Here is a 22,068-nt window from a genome sequence, read left to right as displayed (position 1 = left end):
AACAGTACGTCTATGCACGGCCGCCGTGTAGTTTATCTCGCTCAGCATATCGCGAGGCCGACAGGGATCATGTCACATATTCAGTAGATCATACTACGCATCCACAGATCGATGGATCGATCGGTGTGCCGTGAAAGTGCCAAGCGAGAGCTGGCAAAGTCTGATCGAGCTGGTCGCGGTGGCAAGTGGGGGAGCTTTTGCGTTGCGAGATTGGGGATCAGCGGCAGCGTGTGCAGGGTCTAGCTCTGGGTTGTGCATCTCATCGTTCTTGGTTGCACGTTCGGCCCTGTCATTGCCATCGAATCATCGAGCTCTAGCCGATTAAACGAGGCTACTAATTCATCTGGCTGTAATTCTGTGTGCTGGATCAAAACGTATTGATTAGTGTTTGTTTCTGTACGAGATTATAGTTGCGTGAACAGGGGCGGCTGTCGGGTTAGCGTGAAGACACTGCAACTGGAACAGACAGTGTGCGTACCTGAATAACAGTGATTCGATTTTTGGAATGTTGGTTAGATCTCGATCTCGAAGTGGCCACCAGGCCTATGCTAGTTAGACAGACTTTATTTTTCAGCAGTTTATCTGATATATGTGTTCTGTTAGGTAGGATATATCGATGTGGTTCTGATTAAGGTCCTAATTACGATTGTCATCGCTATTCACTAAGTTGGATTGTAAGCCCCTGGGAGATCTGACCCCACCACCATCAAACTAGTTTCGACTACTTCTAAGAAAAATAATCCGACTCGTTAGACTTGTTTTATGATTTCTGATGAATTGCAGCTGAGATTTGATAAGATCATCATCTGAATAGGTAAGTTCTTAGTGGACTGAAAATTAGACATACCAAAAACACAATTTTAGTAAAAAAAAAAATGGTTTGGACATAGCAACCAGTGTATACGTAAATCGCAACTAACCAAATAATGTTTATAGAAAAAAAAAGTAAGTTATCAAACTATTTTTGTAATGTCAAAAAGTTATTTTCCAAATTTAGGTACCAGGTTGGAGATTACAACAAGATGGTGCCGAATGGATCAAAGTTTATTAATTGTGAATACACATCCAAATCTCCCTAGCAATCACGGCTGGAATCATGTCCCTCTTCTAGCAGTAGCTAGCATGTGTCATGCTTCAGAGTTCATCGGCAGCCATTATGACAGCAAATGGAGGAGGCCCCTGTCAACTTTGGGGCTCGTCTAGCTAGCCTCTTGCGTTGGCCGGCGGCCACCTTTACCGAAAAGCTAGTGCTGATATGTGCAAGCCGATAACCACTGCACCGCTGGAGTAGTTGTCCATGGATCACCTTGGTCCTGTAGAATAGCATAAAAGGAAATGGGATTTCATCAGCATGACAGCGAGATTACACTCGATCGTTTCGAAGTAGCGCTACATTATTGGCAATTTGGCATTGACGGCGCGTCGCCACCTCATTGAATTTCGTGCACCGCGGCCGAAAGGTGTGATCGAGAGAGAAACGTATATGCACATGGGGTAGCTGAGCTCAACTGATCGGGTATCGATAAAAGTAAATGTTCACCGTTTCAGCAGGTAATATTTCCTCATTCTGTAAATGTTTTCCCCAAGATGATATTGACGCCGAAGTTGGGAAGCTTTCTTGTCGTGAAATTCTCGTGTCAGTCATTTTCGTCGCTTTAAGCCGGCCATTTGGAGGTATTATCGTCCAAGGCGTTGAATCAAGACGAGCAATCACAACACAAAACCTTGGTAACACGGTTCAGCGATCAATGTCTACATTCGCGGGCATGATTAATGTCGTTTCTCCACAAATACTATCATAGTACTCCCGTCGTTTAAAAATAATTGTCTCAACTCTATGTAGATACGGACGTATCTCTAACTAAAATGAATGTAGATTTATCCGTATCTAGACAAACGTGAAATATCTATTTGTAGATGGAGGGAGTATTTTTGACGATAAATTCATAGAGGTGTAAAAACACACCACACATACAAACGGCACACTCATCGCCACTACCATGGCGTCGGACGTCAACTTGAAGCTGCCTATAACACCCCGTAGTTTGAGAGACTCGAAATGGGTAGAATATAGATATGTGCATTTTATTAATGTATGCAAAATCTAAGGAAATTTAAAACTTTTTGATAGAACCTGTTGAAGTGATTGAAGTTTCATCCAAACTGATGACGTAGGACTAGTTCATCAAGCTGAGTGTTAAAACTTTGAAATACCCCTTGGAAGAATTCTATTTTATGAGGATATAAGTAAGACTAGTAAATAAAAGTGAATAAACACACAACACATCCTTAAGGGACAAATAAACTTGATGCTTAATTTATCTTATCTAACCATCAATTAACACATGTGCTAAATAATTCTCTAGCACATGATCAATCAACCGAATATCAGATCATTTGTATTCTTAACTTATTTTATCTCATCCCATCTTATCTTATCTAAACATCTTAGTATCTATCATCACTTATGCTGGACAAATTATCAAATATCAAGTAAACGATTAAAGTCATGCATTATCCTAATTTACATTAACCAAATATATTTTTTATAAGAGAATTTTTACCACAAACTTTATACCAAAACCTATTGCACCAGAAATCCAATACCAACTTGACCTAAACAGATTTATGTCTTCAATTATACCCTAGTTGAAATAAACCGTGTTGACAACTTATTATGTCTTCAATTATAACCTATTACTTGAGAAGACATTTCAAACCAAGTTGGACTGAATCCCTTAACATTAGTGATCCCTTTATGAAGCCTAAGCCATGATCCATATCACCAAGTTAATTATCAGAGACAAATTGGATTCTAGAATAAGCCATCGATGCTAGTAGAAGATAGATAGTTGACAAGCAGGACATGATTACTGACGTGATACTCCACAAGTTGTAGTGATCTAGGAATACCATCCTATGACCATAGGTCTTAAATTCGAGAATACGAAAAATAGGAAAATCTATCTAGTGAATCTCAAATTGGATCAACCCAATCTTATCCTAACCTTTAAATATTTTCCAAGTTCCATTGGATTAATCATCTATCCAAAAGTAGGGGAATAAAACAACTATAGTACATGTACATGTACTTAGTTGTGAATAGAAAACTACTCTAAATATTCTTTGTACAATGGTACAAACATTCAATCTTCTAAATATTTTGTGGAGCAAGACCACTATTTAAAAGAAAGAAGATACGTGCACAATCTATACTCTATTCTAAACTCGGTTACATACATGCCTTAGTGATCCATAACACAAGTCAATTCTATGTTTCCGTCATAACCTTTTGACTTAGCTCTACTAAATCAATCAAAGGAATAATTCTTTGATTGCAAGAAAACCTATCTTGCTTAATCAAAAATCCTTAACTCAAGAATTGTGTTGAGATGAACAATACATCACACTTTTGTGAATAAATTCTATGAGTAATCCAATCTCTATAATATTAATCAATATTACACTTGTGTGTAATGCCGACTGTCGAGGTGCACTAGAGGAGAACACTTTAGGTGACGATTTTCTCTAGCTTGCTATTGATTCCTTGGCGTTGCACATGCGTCTCGACCCAACGCCTTGGGCAGCCTTCTGCAGCGCTACGACACGAATCCTACCACCTAAATCCTTGTTGCACGCCTACCCGCCACACGCTCGGTCGCTGATGTACATCAACTAGGTGAGCCATGTGTTGCCGCCACATTCCTGTTTGCAGATCTCTTCTGGTTCCGATGAAAAAAGCTACTGCAAAGATATGACATTGCTTCATATTTTCCGCAGCGCGTCCACTATCATAACTTCAACGCTGACCTATCAAATTTCAGCACCATCCTCTAAATCAAATTTGTGACCTCCCATGTAACCTAACTATGGTTATTGTCGAAGGTGTCGAATCAATCATACGAGGATAAGCAACCGTAGCATGACAACGAGATTTGGTAACACAGTTTAGTGATCAACGCCTACATTCGCGGGATATGCTTAACTGACGACGCTGCTCTCCAAGTATCATCATAGTAGTGTCGATGACAAGCCTGCCGATCTACAAACATCACGACGTTCCAGTGCTACTGGACGCGTCGGACCATCCCCGAAAATTCTAACCTGCAGGTTGCGGCTAGTCTGTTTTAACCACTCTCAGTGTCTTTACATATTAGGCCAGGTTACAAGTGTTCGACTCGAACACGTAATCTTTCGTTAATTACAAGTCTAATTACATTACAACTCGTACGGGAGATGACATGTAAAGTGATGATGATGGAGCTGCTTTCGGAGAGAGAGTTCACACCCAACATCAAACATGCACCAGTATCACCATTCCCAGTACCCAGTAGGATGGTCGATCAGATGGTTTTTTTTTGTTGCGAAAGGTCAGCTGGTATGATTGGTGCCAAATCACTCTGAAAAAAATAGTAGTGTTGACATGGCCGGCTGTGGCAGTCACCCCTGTCCCCGCCTGCATATCCACTTCCGTGATCTCCCGTCACAACTCACTTTCGATGGCCGTACCATGTATGGCTGCCATCACCAGTCGACGGATGTGATCCTTGTTGGGCTTCTCTAGTAAAATTAACAACGAATTGCTCTGTAATTTGTATACCAACACAAGCTAAATGGCTAATCCTGGTAAGCTACTTAATGGTAATGGTTTTGTTAATCAACTGATGGGTTATTAGCTCAACATCATCCATGGCATAACACTGCTAGTGCTAGTATATCACACAGCCAACACACAAACTCGATATCCATCATTCATACGCGAAACAGACACACGGCAAAGGTGCAGTGCCGCCGACACTGGGCATCCACACTCGACCACACTTATTTAGCCCACGTCACGCGACACCGCTCACACCACCCGACACCTAGTAAAAAGTAGCACTCCACTCACTTGGCTGACTAAGCATCACGCCGTGCCACGTAGGAGCACACGCGATCGACTGCCACCGTGGCACGGCTGGCATGAGACGCTGAGCCAGCTCCTCCGCGCGCGGTCGCGAGCTCACTCGCTGGTCACCGCCGCAACGGCTGCCTCAGCCTCCGCTACGGCCACGGGCGCCTCCTCCGGTGCCGGCGCCGCCGGTGCTTCTTCAGCGACGGCGGGAGCGGCGGCCTCTGGCTCGGCGACTGCCTCGGGCTCGGCTTCCTTGGTCTCTGCCTCCACTGCGGCTGGTGCCTCTACCTCTGGCTCCTTGGGCGCCTCGACCTCCGGCTCGGCCGCGGCTGCTGGCTCTGGCTCCTTGGTCTCCTCCACCTCGGTAGCTGCTGGCTCAGCCTCCTTGGTCTCGACGGGTGCAGCCACCTCGGCTTCGACCTCCACCGGCGCGGGGGCCTCCTCCGTCTTCGCAACCTCCTCGGCGGCGACCGCTGGCGCCGGCGTCTCCACAGCAGGTGCCTCCTCTGTCAGCGCGGCGGTCGGGTTCTGGACCTGCACGTTTGCACAACGTATATATGTTAGCCATATATAGATCGATCGAGCTTAGGATCACGATGACCCGGCCGTTGGTTGGATCATGCATAAACAGATCAAAATATATGGGCCGATCGAGCAATCGAAATGATCGAGTATCGATCCAGCTCATGATCAAGCTGAACCGGAAAAAGAATAGACGACAGCGAGCTACGTACATCAGCGGTGGCCATTGCTGTCGTTGATGCAAGCAAATTCCCAAGTGGACTAGTGGAGGAGAGTGGCTAGCTGAAGCTAGTGCGCTGCCACTGTGATGACTGATCAGAGTGTGTGGAGCAATGAGTCGGGGTGGAGGGGCTATATATACTGGCCTCGGAGGCCAAAACGGGGAGAACACAAACGCAAATCGCACACGAAAGAAAAATGAAACGATATGTCGAGATCCATCGAGAAACTATTGAACTCCAGTCCACCTCATGATCATCAGGAATCTTGCGAGCTGGATGTGCAAATAAACATGTCCTGACGACGTGGGATTGTACGAGTGTCACGAAACCAAATTAATGGCGCTCGTCCGTGAGTCATGACACATGGAGAGGGTCCAAGAAACATATCAGGGTGGTGCGCAGCAACAGTACTTCGATGCACGGCCGGCGTGTAGTTTATCTCGCTGGACATGTTGCGAGGCCGACAGGGATCGTGCCACACATTCAGGACGCGTTTGGTAGGCTGCATGTTCCTTAGCTCGTATAGCTTTTTTTCACCGTTTGGTTATCTGGTCGACGCCGTGTTTTTGCAAAAAATCGGTTCTCAAAGCACCCTCGAGCCAGGCCATGGAGAAACGCCCGGTTCGACCGTTTCTAGCGAGCCACCCCCGTTTCCGCAGAAGTGGAGAACATGACGTCCTCGGAGAGCCACCGTGGGAGATGGCGCGGGTTCGTGCGGGACGGCAAAATCTCGGCGCCATGAATTCGGTCACTGCGCTTGAATTTTTGCCACCGTATATAGGGGCCGCTCTCTAACCGGCAAATCCAAATTCCCCATTTCCCCCTATTTCGAGCTCATCCAGCATCCCGATCTAGCGACATGGCCGGCTTTACCTCACCTGCACGGTCAGCGAGGCTTGCGGCGGCGACGGCGGCTGTGGCGGCGGCTAGTGTCCGCGGAGGATGGTCGTCTTCTTCGTCTTTGTCGATGACTTCGGTTGTGGTAAGCTTCTGCAAACCCTAGCCTTAGATCTAGATCTTATGGGTACACAACCGGGGTCTAAACAAATCTATTGTATGACATTCCTTCGTCGCCGGTGGAGGTTGTGGAGGTTTTCCAGGTTCCATCTGACTCTACGACGGGGACGGTGGTGCTGCCTGCATCTTTCACTGGAACGGTGGTGCTGCCTGCATCTTCGTCAGGGTCCCCTGCTTCCCCTACCTCCGTAATGTGTGTGGCTCCTTTGACTGTAAGGCCGATCTTACCTACCTCGGTGTTCTTTGATGTGGTACTGGTAGTTCATAGATCTGCTAGTGCTTAAGGATGTCCATGTGGTAGTTCATTGATCTGCTAGTATTTGTCATGTAGGCGATCATACCTTTGGGCTCCCCTGATCTGTCTGCGCCAAATGTGAATGCTTAGCCATCTCTGATAGCAAGCAGACCAGCCATGGTTTGGAAACCTAAGCTATCAGGGTTTATGCTGAACCGGTTGGTTCAGCTCGTCCATAGCGGCGTCTGCTTCAACATGTGATTCAAGGAGGAGCAGATGAAGAAGGTAGCAGCGGATGTTCTTGCATTCGCCGGCGTACATGTCACCACTCTTCAACTGTACAACCACATCAGAAACTGGAGGACGAAGTGGAGCGTCATCACGAAGATGAAATCCGATCGCATTCTAGACTGGAGCGAAGCTGGTTGCTACTTCTACGGCGGTGATGAAGGGGCGGCGGACGAGTACATCCTGGTGAATCCTCATTAAGCTCCTGCATAGATCTGAAAGTATATACATGTCAATGTCGTGTACGCTTACAGGTGTTCCTTGTCGATTGCAGCGGTACCCGAAGCACCGTTAGTACATCGGCACTCCGATCAGCAACTACGCTCAGATGAAGACAATCTTCACTCCCCGGTTCGTCTGCAAGGCGCAGCTATTCCAGCCTAACTTGCTGGTCAGGGCTATCGACTTCATTGCAAACAATGAAGCCGAGTATGCTTTCTACCGTAAGTTCCAGCCACCGGAGAGGAGGAGCTGGCTTAGGACTTGGCTCCGCAACCAGTTTCCTGCTTAGTGCTTCTGCTTCCTTCGTCATGATTCGCTGATTTTGGGAGGTGATCTTGTATCCCTCCATTAGCTAGGACTTGCTACAACCTGATCCCCGGTTTGTAATGATGAACTTGTTCGAGGTGGTATATACTAACTCCTCGTGACGAACCTGTGATGCATCACAAAGTAGTTGCTTCGTTCGTGATGCATCGCTCACTAAGTACTAGTTGATGTGTGTCGTTGCCTATTCGACGGTACTCCAGAGGTGGGATCCTCATGGAGGGGAGAAGAAGTAGGGGCCATTGGGCGGAGAGTCCTCGGGACGGTGGTACACGATTTACCCAGCTTCGAATCACCTGCACGATGGCAAGGCCTACTGCTGCTTGTTTGGAATTATCTGGGCGCTTTCGCATGGTTACAATGAGTTGTGGTTCTCTCGCTTCTAGCTCGAGATCTGCCTCTAGGGTTCCCAGGATCCGGCTTATATAGGCGCCCAGATCTAGGGTTTCTACGGAGAGTCCTACCCGGAATACAAGTTGCCTAACTACGGAATATTACATTGCCGTGAACGTCAAGGATCCACCTATTCCTAACTTTTCATCATGGATCCGGCTTCCTTCATGGGCCTTCACGGATCTGACTCCTGGCATAGACCTCTTTGGATCCGGGTACCTCTGTATGTCGGTTCGGACCCGGGTACCTCTGTAGGCCGGTTCAGATCCGGGTACCTCTGTAGGGCGGTTCGGATCCGTCTACCTTCGTAGGGCGGTTCGGATCCGGCTACCTTCGTAGGGTGGTTCGGATCCGGCTACCTCATAGGTCGGTTGGGATCCGGCTCCTTGTTCCTGGGTTGGACATCTTCCATCTTGATCAACAACAACTGGGCCGCCCGGTGGGCCATATGCCATCACCACCATCTGTGGGCCACCCGGGCTTGCCGGAATCGCACCATGTCGATGGTATACCTATGAAGTATATCCACAACAATGTGTATTACCAGCATCTTTCCTGATGAACTGAATCTCATGTGTGCTGTTATTCATTACTGGGTAACCTCACCACTCAAAGTGAAGTACAGCACTGAGCTATCTCCAACCAAACAAGCTGTAGGCTGCACGACCTGAGAAGAATGGGCTGAAAATGGGCAACCAAACGATGGGACTGGGTCCCTTCTCCGGCGGGCAAAAGGCCTCACAGGCTACCAAACGACCCACCAAAAGTGGCTCATTGCCCATTCACAACGCGCAATGCCTCCCATCTCGCTGTGGTAGGCATGCAGATTTTCGGCCTAGGCAACCAAACGCGGCCTCAGTAGATCACACTATGCATCCACAGATGGATGGATGTTGGGATTTGCCCACGGATCAATCACATCAAACTAGACGAACACACGCAGATACAAAATTTATCGCCAAGGGTGCGTGTCGCACCCTCTAAACTATTCTTTATTGCTTTTCTAATTTTCTTTTGGTACAACTCGATTACAGAAACCCACGTACTGCTGTGTATATATATACACGAACAGCCGACCTGACCACGTCCTAAACCTACTCTAACACGTAGACACACACACGGACCATGTACTAATCCTAACCGGAATACTACAGTACTACTACCTTAGACCCTTTTCTTTGTACTAGCTAGCTGGACTACTACGACCAATTCCAAGACGACTCGAACTGCAGCCACACACGGCAACTTGACACTAAACGAAACAACTCTAACTCTAATATGATTAAGGCAAGATTATTGCTAACAATCTCCTCCTAATCTTGACTATGTCGCATCCTCATACTCCTACCGATGTCGACTCTCGCAGCTTCACGTCACCTTCTTCATTATCTTCATTGTCATGTCCGTACAGTCAGTATGACCACGCAGGAAACATGCAGTGCACTTCCTTTGCTCTGCAATGTTTTGCCACCGCCATTGCCGGCCATCCCGCACTCGGTTCGCACATAGTGCCAGCGCTATTGCGGTTCTCGCACTCGGTTCGCACCATACTCCTCTTGTACTTGTTTACAGTAGCTTCTCCTCCTACTGCGCACACACCTCCTCGCTTTACGGTAGCTTTCCCTACCACCGTCCGCCTTCGGCATCGCACCGAACCCTGCTGGCCGCAACCAGGGCGCTCCACGAGGACATGGACATAACTCACGGAACACCGTGCATACCTCACACACTTGACGCGCTTCAACTGCAACAAATCTTCACGGAGACGAGCACTTGGACACAACGACGACTCACTGACATAACGACGACCGCACATGTAGACGTGGACACACTTGACTCTTTGACTCATCCGACTCCTCCGAAGACGATCTTGACGAGACTCCCGGCACCACACCTCGGCACCACCTCTCCCGTCAACGATCATCCGCAGCTCCACCACCTTGCGACGACAACTCTCCGCCGTCTCCTCCTTGTCGTTCCGCCGAACGACGATCGCCTGCCCCGAGGCGCTAGTACGGGTCGCCTCCCCGGGGCAAGTGTAGCTTCAAATCTTCGACCTCGCTCTGATACCAATTGTTGGGATTTGCCCACGGATCAATCACATCAAACTAGACGAACACACGCAGATACAAAATTTATCGCCAAGGGTGCGTGTCGCACCCTCTAAACTATTCTTTATTGCTTTTCTAATTTTCTTTTGGTACAACTCGATTACAGAAACCCACGTACTGCTATGTATATATATACACGAACAGCCGACCTGACCACGTCCTAAACCTACTCTAACACGTAGACACACACACGGACCATGTACTAATCCTAACCGGAATACTACAGTACTACTACCTTAGACCCTTTTCTTTGTACTAGCTAGCTGGACTACTACGACCAATTCCAAGACGACTCGAACTGCAGCCACACATGGCAACTTGACACTAAACGAAACAACTCTAACTCTAATATGATTAAGGCAAGATTATTGCTAACAATGGATCGATCGGCGTGCCGTGAAAGTGCCAAGTGAGCGCTGGCCAAATCTGATCGATCTCGTCGCAGGGGCAAGTGGAGCTAAGCTAGCTTTTGAGTTGTAAGACGAGGGCTCAGCTCGTGCAGGGCTAGCTTTGAGGCGGGTACACAAACTCTCATCGTTACTGCACGTTCTGCCCCGTCATTGCCATCGAATCGTCGCTCATATTGCGAGAGAGATATTCGATCTTGTGAGCTGGATCAAAACGTATATATTGATTAGTGTTTGTTTCTGTACGAGATTACGGTTGCGTGAACAGAGGCGGCTGTCGTGTTTAGGGCGAGGACAATGCAATTGGAGCCGACGAATGTGCGCGCCTGGGTAGCGGTGATTTGATCTTGGAATAATGTTGGTTAGCTCTCGACCTCAGGGGTGGCCACCCGTCCTACGCTACTTGCTAGCTAGCTAGACTTTATTTTCCAGCTATGTGATATTTGTGTTTTTTGGGGTACTCTAGGAGTATGATGTGGTTCTGACTAGAGTGTGGCTATCAGGTACGACTCATGTTGCAACTCATTACTAACATGAATTATGAACCAAATCTAATTGTTTAGAGTATTTTTCTTGCAATTGAGGAAAACTCAGTTGGGATCCAACTAGAAACACATATGCATGAATCACAATGCAATTGGATGATGTAGGATTTGATTGAGCACTACCTAAACAGAGCAAAACCGTTCTGATTAGTGTTTATGGTCGCTGAAGGTGTGCACGCGATTTTCTCTTTTTTTGAAAAATAAATAATATACATTCTTGCATATGTAGTTAGTAGAGAATGTTCTAACACATCTTAGTACTGTCCAATTTTTTGTTTTTATTTTTCCGCGTATTTGTGTACCACGCTGCACATTACAACACATTGTTGCAACAGTGTGGATTAAATTTGTAACTACAACAGATCTAGAGCAAATCCGTCAAGTTTTCGTATAGGTCAAGATGGCCTCAAATTTTCTTGCGAAAACATCTCCAAATCTCCCGAGCAATCAGGGCTACAATCCCGTCCCTGTTCTAGTGCCATAGCTCGCATGTGTGGTGCTTCAGAGTTCACCCGCAGCAATTATAACAGCTAGCAGAGGAGGAGGCCTCTGTCACCTTTGTTGCTCGTCTCGTCTAGCTAGCCTCTTGCTTTGGCCGGCGGCCACCTTTACCAAAAAGCTTTCATAGATATATGCATCGCAAGCGAAGTGATCACCGCTGCACCGCAGGGGTAGATCACCCCTGGTCCTGCAGAATGAGGCAAAAAGGCGAAGGGATTTCATCAGCGAGACAGCGAGATTACGCTCGATCAGCGCTACATTATTGGCAATTTGGCACTGACGGCGCCTCGCCACCTCATTGAATTTCCTCACCGCGCGGCCGGAAGGTGTTATGGCCGGGTAGATGAGCTCAACCGATCGAGTATCAAGAAAATAAATGTTCACCGTCTCTGCAGGTAATCTTTCCTCGTTCTGTGATGGTTCTCCTTCCCAGATCAGCTGATCTTGCTGTCTCGGCACCTGTAGGGTGATCAACCGATCATGATCGAGTTGGGCAGATTTCTCTTCGTGGGACTACTCTCGCGTGCGTCGGTTTCGTCGCTTTGAGCCGGCCATTCGGAGGTGACGTGGAAAGCGGTCGTGATGAGGCTGCTTTCGATCGGGGAGAGAGAGTCCAGGCCCAACATCCAACATGCAATTCTCAGTGCCCGGTAGGATGGTCCGCTGGTGTGATTGGTGCCAAATCACTCTGAGAGAAATAGTATGGTGTCGACATGGCCGGCAGTCACGCCGGGCCCCGCCTGCATATTCGCCGCCGTGGCAGCTCACTTTCGGCGGCCGTGCCATGTGTGGCTGCCATCACCGGTGGACGGATGTGATCCTTGCTATACTTCCCTAGTAAAATTGACAACGAAATGTCACAAACACAGGATTGCTGGCGCCACATTTGAAGCCACGGGATTGCTGGCCGCCATGATTGGAGCCCATGACCTTGAAGCGACGGTGACGTGGAGCCACAGCTAGGGGCGGTGGAGAGGGCCCCGGCTCACAGTCACAGTACAGTACCTCTGATGGAACAGGCAGCGATGTGATGTGCACGCACTTCCACTTCCACCTGTGAATGACGTGTGATGCGATGCCGGCGGTGTCCAGATCATCCTGCGACCACCTGCAATTTATTGACTGATCCCCGTTTCAGCGGTTGGTGCCTCCAAACGACAAGCCGGAATTTGTGCAATGTTGCTTGAATGATAGTAGTAGGTTTCGTGTGATAACCAACGTCTTGCTGTTGGTTTTTGTAGTATTTTGCTTTCGTCTGTGATTTGACTGAGATTTTTAATGTCTAAACGGATGATGTCAGTCAATATAGTGATAATACCACCACCTACTTGCGGTAAACGTAACATAGCGCGATACCAAATGATATTCTTTTCACCAAGCAAAGTACTAGTATCATGATTTATTTCACAAACCACAACAGGCTGGGGCATTGCCTTAGCGTCTAGCACGCTATTGGGGCTCTTCTCTTCTTCGCACTCCCTTATTTCCTCGCCAAACGCTCATTATACACCCACCCAATAGATGTTTGCAAGGTATGGGACCTGTCATCCAAATGGTGCGCAGTGGGAACATACTGTTAGAGTTGGCACATTTTCAAAATTTCTAGCACTCGAGGATCGTATGGATTCCAAGTACACCACAAATTTAATATGATTATATCGTTGTTTAATGCGAGGTGAAATCACACATATATCTTGTACAAATTGTCAATGGCAGACCTTTCAATCTTTGTTAAGTATATTGGAAGTAAAAGTGGACATTCTTCAAACCAATTTCATCCGTAAAGTTAACATCAATAAGTTAGTACTCCCTATGTCCCGAATTAGATATCACATATTTATCTAGATTGGCATGTATACATATAATAAAACATATCTAGATACGTGCATATCTACACAAATATGTGGAACTAATTTGGGAGGGAGGGAGTAGTGTATAGCTTCATTGACGATTAACAAACAACCGGTCAAGAAATTGCTCGACAATGGCCCCTATTCCTATCTCAGGAACTCATGTCGTAGTAACTTCCTAGCAATTAATTAGAATTTTCGGCTCAGTAAAGCAACACATATTACCCGCACACACTCTAACCACTTGACCTAGAAAATATAGTTGTACTAGAAAACTCTTGAGATATTTAATAGACAATGAAACACTAGAATATTTAGCATCACATGTGGAAATCCTATCAAACATATTCAAGATGGAGGCACCGAAAATATAGTTTTGACATAGATTTCCTAATAATGCAGATGCTTTAATAATACTTGTAAAGAAAAAAATTACAAATTTCTTTTTTTTTGAACAAAGGGATAATGTATGGTTATGGATGGATGATAAAAGGGCCAAATTCTCGAACAAACTAAACGTATTGCATACTTGGGGAACAAAATTTACTTAGTTTACTAAGAAGAAGAAAAATGATATGCTTACGAACCAAACAAAACTATGTGAGTATATCCCAATGTAATATGTGCCAAGCATATGAATCATATGACCACAGCTAAAAACTCAAGGATAATCAGTTAATCCAAAAATAATATGTTGAAGTTTTTTCTTTGAATTATTCTTTTCATTATGATGCCTTAAAAATAATATAATACTACTATCATTATGATTAATAGCGAGTAAATTCACGGAGTATGTGTAAAAGGGTGCAGTAAATGCAGTTTTGGGTTACCGAGCGGCACGTTCGGTGAGCTACCTATAAAGAAAAAAATGCAGTTTTGGGTTTCAGTTCATGATTAATTAGCAATAGATAACTTTAAGCTATCATAAAATAAAAATGTTGCCTACTTTCATATTAAAAATGTGCCATTTCTGCTCTCAAGTTGTAAGTATTTTATAATCTATAATATTTTAAATTCCCAACTTATCAAATGTACCATTTAATTCCATACATTTTGGATAGCTTTGACTGTTCATTACATTTTTTTATTAAGCGTAGAATGTTGAGAATTAGCTTTCGGTTCTTGTATGTATACTTTTGAAACTATGTTTTGATTTTAGATCATTTGTTGAAGATAAAATTTATTCAAGTTAAAAATATATTGAAAGAAAATATAGTATTGTAGTCTAGACTAACTTTATTTGATATCTCTACCTGGCGTAGAATGGAGATAAAATATTTGAGTTGGTACATTTTAGAAATTTAGAGCATGATCAGTGTTGTCATGGGATAAAAACTATGTTGCAATTTTAACTATGTACCATGGGCTTGTGCACTGCTATGGAGCACCTTGATACAATTCTACGTTATATTTGTTGAATGATACAACTTTTTGGGGGAAAAAAATGGTTGGCGAATACGGTTTTGCTTTGCCTTGCCTTGCTAGGACATACATTTATCTTCTTGAACTCCGGTGAATTCGTGATCCAATGTGTTCCTATAGACTACAATGGCTAATGTTGTCGCCGCTCCCACTCTCATTGTCTCTTGTGCTCCACTACATAACTCTAACCACTGCACAAGGTCTCGTTGGTTTTCTGCCCTTGCAGCTCCCTCTTCACCGTTGATTCTGCCTCATAATACTCACTACCCTATTAACCTAATCTTGGATAAGGTCGATTGTGTTTACAGAAATAAATATTGGACGTACTTAGAGAGCAATCGTAAACATATCGTTGTTAAGACTTAAGAGTTCTCATTGCAGTTAAACAAACTACATTTTTCGCAAAACAAATAGTTATAAGAGAGCAAGATAACAAACTACATTTTCCGGCCGGTCACCCATCCTCAGACTGCTCCCCGACGCTTCTCGGTTGGTCACCCATCCTCAGACTGCTCCTAGTGCAGTACGCTTAACTTCTTCATTCCTCCCGGATGAGCTTTTGGCGGAGGAGTTTTACTTTGTTGATAATAGTACCGTATCAATCCTATTATCCCTTGAGCCATTATGTCACATGCCTTTAGTTTTGAATTACAAGCAATTATTTGACTAAACAACAATGAATAAGTAATAATAAATCTTGAATTCAAATAAAATTAAATGAATTTTTATTTTTATTTTTTTTCATCAAAATCTAAACCCTGCAAAACTCCTATTTCCTTTTTGATTTTGAGCAATCTAAAAAATTGGTAAACGACCACCCAAGTCGCCACCCACGGGGACGCCCACGGGCGTCGCTTCCGTTCTAAGGGCATGGTATTGGTCCCAAATGTGCCCTCCTCTCCTCCGGTGCCAGGGAAACCCTACGCCCCGTCCACCGGACAAGGAAATGATCGATGGCGTCACATCATCGTTCTCTTATTGAAGTCATTATCTAGGCTACCTAGGGAGAGGCCGATGTGACATTTGGAGTCTGGGGCAATGTGATGCGCTACCGGTGTTGGCTGCTGGTCATGGCATGGGTCTCCGTGGCGTAATGTATGATCTGGTGGATACAACCTGGTCGGCGTCTTCCCCAAGTCCAAAGGATGATCATATCTACTCGTTAACTCCTCTAGGCTGAAGAGGGGCCGTACGGTGTCCGGGTTGCCTTGGAGTCTTAGTTGTGCTACGTTGGTGTCTTGGTCTGCGACGTGATCTAGAAGCTCCATGCTCCATCTCTTCACCACTCTTAGTAGGATGTTGGGCAAGGCTAGCCGTTTTCATCAGGACGTTTGTAGAGGGTGTGTTGTAAGACGCTTGATGATGCATCGAGTTGGATGCGTGGAGCTGTAGACTTTATGGTATTGTATTACCCGTCGGATTTTTTTTATATGAAATATAAGACTTCGTATTCTAGAAAAACTTTGTTCTATGAAATATAAGACATCATATTCTAGAAAAAACATATGAGAAGATATGGTGGAAAAAATGGGTACACACATTACTAGAGATGTGTATGTAGATGTACTTTGAGTTTTAAGAATGTGGCTTTTGAATTTCTTTAACAAAATGTATAATATTTTGTACATCATGTGAGAGCATCTCTAGTCGAAACATTAAAAATCGTTTAAGGGGTGGCTAAGTGCAGCTAGCCGATCCATTAAATTCATTAGAGGAGTAAAATCATAAGTGTCATACCTAAAAGGGAGGCAAACTATCTTACTTTTACTCATTTGCGGTGCCCGATCCTTAAAGAAGCGTCCACCTTTTCTCCCGTTCGTTGCTATCGGAACCCACGATGCCGGTCATCAGCCGCTGTGGTTATCGGGAAAATGGAACCCCCATCACCCTCACAACTGTGGTGATTCTCGTGGCACTGGAATCTTGCCGACGGCGAGGAATTTCGTAAAAAGAATCGACCGCCCCTAGTCCCTGATGCGGGGCTGCCCATACATATGTACCCACCGCAGAGCCTGGCTAGAAGGCCGTGCCCACCTGTGGGTATAGGTCCAACGACTGACACCCTTGTGTTCGCCCCGACGAGTCGAGCTTGTCCACGTGCCTAGGCGCATCGATTCGTTAGCGGCCAGTCGATGATAATAGGGCTTGCATTGTATATAACATCTTGATGACACTTCCACAAATTTTGAACGTGGTAAACTGCTATAAAAGTGGTAATCAAGTTGGCTGTCTAGTGGCTTCTACGTGACACGGAGAGCTAGTATCAGCGGTGCCACCATTCGGATAAAGCAAGTTAATTACACATTCAACGCTTTTCTCCCTTGATATTTACTATAAGTAGTATATTTTCGTCCATTTTAAACATACTATTCTTGTGTAAAAAATTAAATTTTCATAAATTGTACTGTTGTTAGCTAGAGAGAGCATTTTCTTTGTTATTGTTGAGCTTTTTGTGTTGTTGTTGTTGAGCAAAGCTGGAGACAGAGTATTTTTAGTGACCGTTTTCTATTTGATGGTGTAAAGTAAGTTCATGCACGTCCATGTTGATGTAGGCCTTGCAGCTTGCGCACACATAATTACAACAGCCCACAAAGAACTAGAACTGAAACAATGGCCCAGTCAATAGGTCTGGCCCGAATACCCAGTGGGCCAGCTTGCCTGTCTAGCCCTTGGACCGTTTGACGCGCGAGGCGCCGCCCTGCCGCCGCCACCGCCGCCAACGCCGCCGCCAGAATTTGCGAAACCAGCGGCGCCAAACCCGAGATGGAGCGCTCGGTGCGGGAGCTGTGGGCGGAGTCGCGCGAGCTTCTGGGCCTCCACGCCGAGGACGTGCCGCGCGCCGACCTGCCCCCGACGCCGCTCGCCTTCCTCCGCGACCACGTCTCGCCGGGCCGCCCCCTCATCATCTCCGCCGCCGCCACCCGCCACTGGCCGGCCGCCTCCCTCTGGCCCACCGAATCCTACCTCCCCGACGCGCTTCACTCCACCGACGTCTCCGTCCACCTCACCCCCAGCGGCCGCGCCGACGCCCTCGCACCGCACCCGCGCCGCCCCGGCGCCAGGTGCTTCGCGTCCGCGCACGTCCGCCGGGTCGACTTCCCCTCGGCCGTGCGGCTCATCAGGGGCTCCGACCCGGCCGCCGGCCTGGTGGCGTACGCGCAGCAGCAGGACGACTGCCTGCGCGGGGAGTACGCGGCGGTGGCCGGCGACGTGGACGCGCACGTGCCCTGGGCCAGCGAGGCGCTCGGCTGCCTCCCCGAGGCCGTCAACCTCTGGATCGGCAACTCCTGCTCCGTCACCTCCTTCCACAAGGACCACTACGACAACATCTACGTCGTCCTCTCCGGCGAGAAGCATTTCCTCCTTCTGCCCCCCACCGAGCACCACCGCCTCTACATCCGCGATTACCCCGCCGCCCGCTACGTCGCCGAGCAGGAAACAGAGGAGGTGCCCAGGCTTAAGCTGGAGATCGAAGAACCCGAGAGGATCGTGCCGTGGAGCAGCGTGGACCCATACCCGGCCTCGCCGGAGGAGATGGCGGCGCAGGCCTCGTCCTTCCCGCTCTACTTCAAGGGGCCAAGGCCGATACGCTGCACCGTCCGGGCCGGCGAGATGCTCTACCTGCCGAGCATGTGGTTTCACCATGTCAGCCAGAGCCCCGGGCCTAACGGGCTCACCATTGCCGTGAACTACTGGTATGATATGCAGTTTGACATCAAGTATGCCTACTTTAACTTCATGAGATCACTGGAGATCAAACATTCTCCGTCGGACACCAGTGATGATGCTATCGAAGGTGAGCTCCAGGAGAAGAACGATTGAGCTGACAGTCTGATGGTATTTGCATTTTGGACAATGCCACACGGGCAGTATTTTCAGAATATGTGGCTTGGGTTTATGTGGTATTATGTGAAAGTTCTTCAAGGTTTCAGTTAGTTATACAGAGCTTGGATCTGGGTTACTGTCGGCGTTTGTTGTACCTACGTATACAGGTGCCAATTGCCCATCAAGCTTGATTTACTAGCAATAGGACATTGTGAAAGGCTGTTAAACTTTTTTCAGAAAGCAGCATGAGTTGTTCTTTGTCGGATGGCTTACATTCTGCAGGTCTACTCTCTACACACGAAGTCTTGTGCAAATTACGCACATAAGGTTTCCGTACCAGATCAAGCATAAGATGGATGACAGAGAGTATCAGTTGATGAGCTGTTCTGAGTCTGAAAGTGTTATTAGTTCTGGTGCTGGTAAGGTAAACTACCTGGCTGCTGCCAGTTCTACACCGCGCATACATATTTTTCTTCAGTTCAATTGTTTGTAACAAAATTCTGTTAACTCTCTTCATACTCAAGTGAGTTGTTGAATTGAAAGGTACTTCCGTGAATTCAGATGTACCTGCTTGCTTAAATTTGTGACTGTTCTGAAGTTCATTTGAAATATATTCTGTCTATTTTTTGGTTGTCATAACATAATACTACGGTTTTGGGTAGCTGAAAAAACACGGGAATTCTACAGCTGGTAGTTTGATATTCCTCATGTAGGTATTCATAAGTATAGACTGGCAACATTTCTCTTTATATTATAACCTGCTTGTGATGATTTTGTGAATTCAACTCACATCGTAGCTTCTTCAGCTTCATCACTTATTAAGTATGAATAAATAGCAGTCGTGTAGTTATTTCAGTAAACAACAAGATTAGTAATGCAAAATTTAAAATTGTAGACATGCCACTTTTCAGAAGTTGTTGCAGACAGTTCCTCAAGCTGCTTTGGCCAGCTCCCGGTCCACAGCCACCTTCAGGAAGCTGCCTTCCTCGACCACCATCTGCACTGGCAGGAAACCGAGCCCATTGGCCACAGCAAGCATCACCTCTTTCATCTCAGCACGGAACTCCTCCAGGTCCACCGTGCCATTGCCGTCCCGGTCAAACTTTGCAAAGAGCCCACGGTAAAGCTCCACAAGCTCATCATGGCTCATGGCGGACTCATCAACACCAAAGTGCTTCTCAAGAACTCTGAGGCTCATGAGCTCCTGTGCCATCTCGGAGTAAGAGAGCAGGCCATCATGGTTGGTGTCGAGGGCCGCAAACCGGCCATCCACGGATGAGTTGAAGGCGCCTTCGTCCTCGACAAAGCTTTCGATGGTCTTGCCATCAAGGATTTCTACACTCATGTTGTTAATTCTGAGGGTGTGGATGCAGCAGGGTTCTTTTTTGGTTGGTTCTGAAGAAGTCCGAAGCTGGCGCGTGCTGCTTATATAGGCTAATTCGCAGGTTTTTTTTTTCTTCATGTGTGCGCTAATGCTATGGATTTTTCAGTCAATGTTGCCAACTCCTAACTGCCATTGGCCGGTCAGAAGCAGCCTGCGGTTTTTGGGCATTTCAGTGCTATATTGCCAACTGCTATAACTAGCGTCGGTTGAGAGAACCACCTGTGGTATTTTATAGCCTGTGGTATGCTACGGACATGGATTGCTTTTGAAGCGGCAAGTTGTTCTAATATTTAATTTTTTTTAATCTGTCATTTGCCGTGTAGTTTTCCATTGGCAAAATCTGAAGAAAAGTCTCTGGTCCGTCCGGTTTTGCCATGGTCGTTTCACGTTTTGGTTCTAGAGCAAATTCTATTCCCTCCGTTCCAAAATAAGTTTTACGGAGTAAAAAAAGTAAAAAAAAAGTGGCGCAGATTTGTAGATTCACGTATATATCTTGACGTGCTTCTGTGGTAAATACACACTCTCTCCGTTCTAAAATAGTCTACATCCTATCTTCAAAATTTATTTTGAAATAATCTGCATTCTAGCTTACAGAAAAACACTTCAAAAAACAATAACACTAAAATCGAAATGGTTTTACTCTTATTGGACGTTGTTATTATCAACATAGTTTGGATTGGTTGTTTACATATCTAAGTAGTACTAATAAATGAAACACTAATTTGCTTTATTTTCTAGAATGTAGACTAAATCAAAATCAGGACGGAGGAAGTACGAATCTAAATCATATAATAAAATTATTTCTTGCCATTTAATAAATCGAAGGAAAATTGTTCAAGTCATAAGTTATTGACTAGGAAACATACCCGTGCGTTGCACCGGGAGAGAAAAACAACTTTTAGACGAAAAATGCCACAAGGTGATCAACCTAAATGCCCCAAGGTAATCAACCTAAGTAAATCTAGCCTCAATTTGTCCTTTTGTTTTTTGTCGTAATCTTTAATTTTTTATCTTCTTATTGATTTACTCTTTTATACTTTATTTTTAGAAGTTCTATTTTCTACTGTTTTAGACTTTCTATTTAATTTTAATGTTTTCATATTTGAGACAACCATATATGCAATATAAAATTGAGATGTATCATAGATAACAACCATCCAAGGCTTTTTGAAAAGAAAAAGATTGATGACATTGTTATCAATGCACAGGTTAAATCAATTAAGTTTGTGATGTATATAATTCCCCATTGCGGAAGAACCGATCAATGCTTAATGTCTATGTATAGTGAAGAGTTCCAACAATAATGCTAATTTGAAAACCTGGAACCAACTTGTTTTGCGGGAAAATAACCTGAAACCAAGTTGTTTTGTGGAAGTTCTGAATAGATGCAACAACACATTAGCTACTTGTCTTTGCTCATTTACACATAAATGCAACATAGCACTTATAATCTCTCTCAAAATAAAAGCAATGTACATACTAAGAAAAGCAACCAACGAAAGTTTTGGAGTTACCAAAGAGTACACAATTGAAGTTCAGAGATGTGCATGTATGATCTGCTATGCAATAATGACATCAAATCTGACGCCACGGGCCATAGCTTAGACACACGCCGCACATCAGGCATTGCATTGTCTTGGAGGTAGTCTAATATCCTGCTAAGCTTGTTTATTCATCCACCCACATCTGGCCAGACCATCGACAACCATGACCAAATTAAGATCTGGCACGAGCTCCAAATAGCTTCGCTGTAGCATATAGCATTGTATAACTGAAATTAACAGCATAAATTCGTTTGCAGATTAGTAGTACGTAATTTAAAATCTATATCAGCCAACACAGAATGCACATCTTGATCAGTTGAGACGCACACATCAAATCGATAAGCAAAATCACGGCGACAGTTC

The 22,068-nt window shown here is 45.6% G+C and overlaps 3 protein-coding genes across 3 annotated transcripts; 1 reads left to right on the top strand and 2 right to left on the bottom strand.

Moving 5' to 3' along the window:
* Positions 1–5,002: 5,002 nt before the first annotated feature.
* On the bottom strand, positions 5,003–5,671 carry LOC124657174 (skin secretory protein xP2-like). Its single transcript, XM_047195771.1, has 2 exons — positions 5,629–5,671; positions 5,003–5,428 (listed from the first exon to the last, which is right to left on the bottom strand). The coding sequence occupies exons 1-2, from the start codon at positions 5,641–5,643 to the stop codon at positions 5,003–5,005; spliced, it is 441 nt and encodes a 146-aa protein (XP_047051727.1). The 5' UTR covers positions 5,644–5,671.
* Positions 5,672–17,715: 12,044 nt separating this feature from the next.
* On the top strand, positions 17,716–19,228 carry LOC124658329 (bifunctional peptidase and (3S)-lysyl hydroxylase JMJD7-like). The gene has a single exon (XM_047196686.1). It carries the CDS (start codon positions 17,716–17,718, stop codon positions 18,772–18,774), a length of 1,059 nt encoding a protein of 352 aa, XP_047052642.1. The 3' UTR covers positions 18,775–19,228.
* A 480-nt stretch (positions 19,229–19,708) lies between these two features.
* Positions 19,709–20,122, bottom strand: LOC124651714. The gene has a single exon (XM_047190755.1). It carries the CDS (start codon positions 20,120–20,122, stop codon positions 19,709–19,711), a length of 414 nt encoding a protein of 137 aa, XP_047046711.1.
* Between the last annotated feature and the right edge of the window lie 1,946 nt (positions 20,123–22,068).

The sequence above is a fragment of the Lolium rigidum genome, chromosome 5 (genome assembly GCF_022539505.1).
Source record: "Lolium rigidum isolate FL_2022 chromosome 5, APGP_CSIRO_Lrig_0.1, whole genome shotgun sequence".
In the NCBI taxonomy this organism is placed as follows: domain Eukaryota; kingdom Viridiplantae; phylum Streptophyta; class Magnoliopsida; order Poales; family Poaceae; genus Lolium; species Lolium rigidum.
Note: the sequence above shows the minus strand (reverse complement) of the source record. Positions and strands in the feature narration are given on the sequence as shown.

Coding starts and splice junctions, on each gene's coding strand:
- LOC124658329 (XM_047196686.1), top strand. CDS start 17,716: ATGGAGCGCTCGGTGCGGGAGCTGTGGGCGGAGTCGCGCGAGCTTCTG.
- LOC124651714 (XM_047190755.1), bottom strand. CDS start 20,122: ATGAGTGTAGAAATCCTTGATGGCAAGACCATCGAAAGCTTTGTCGAG.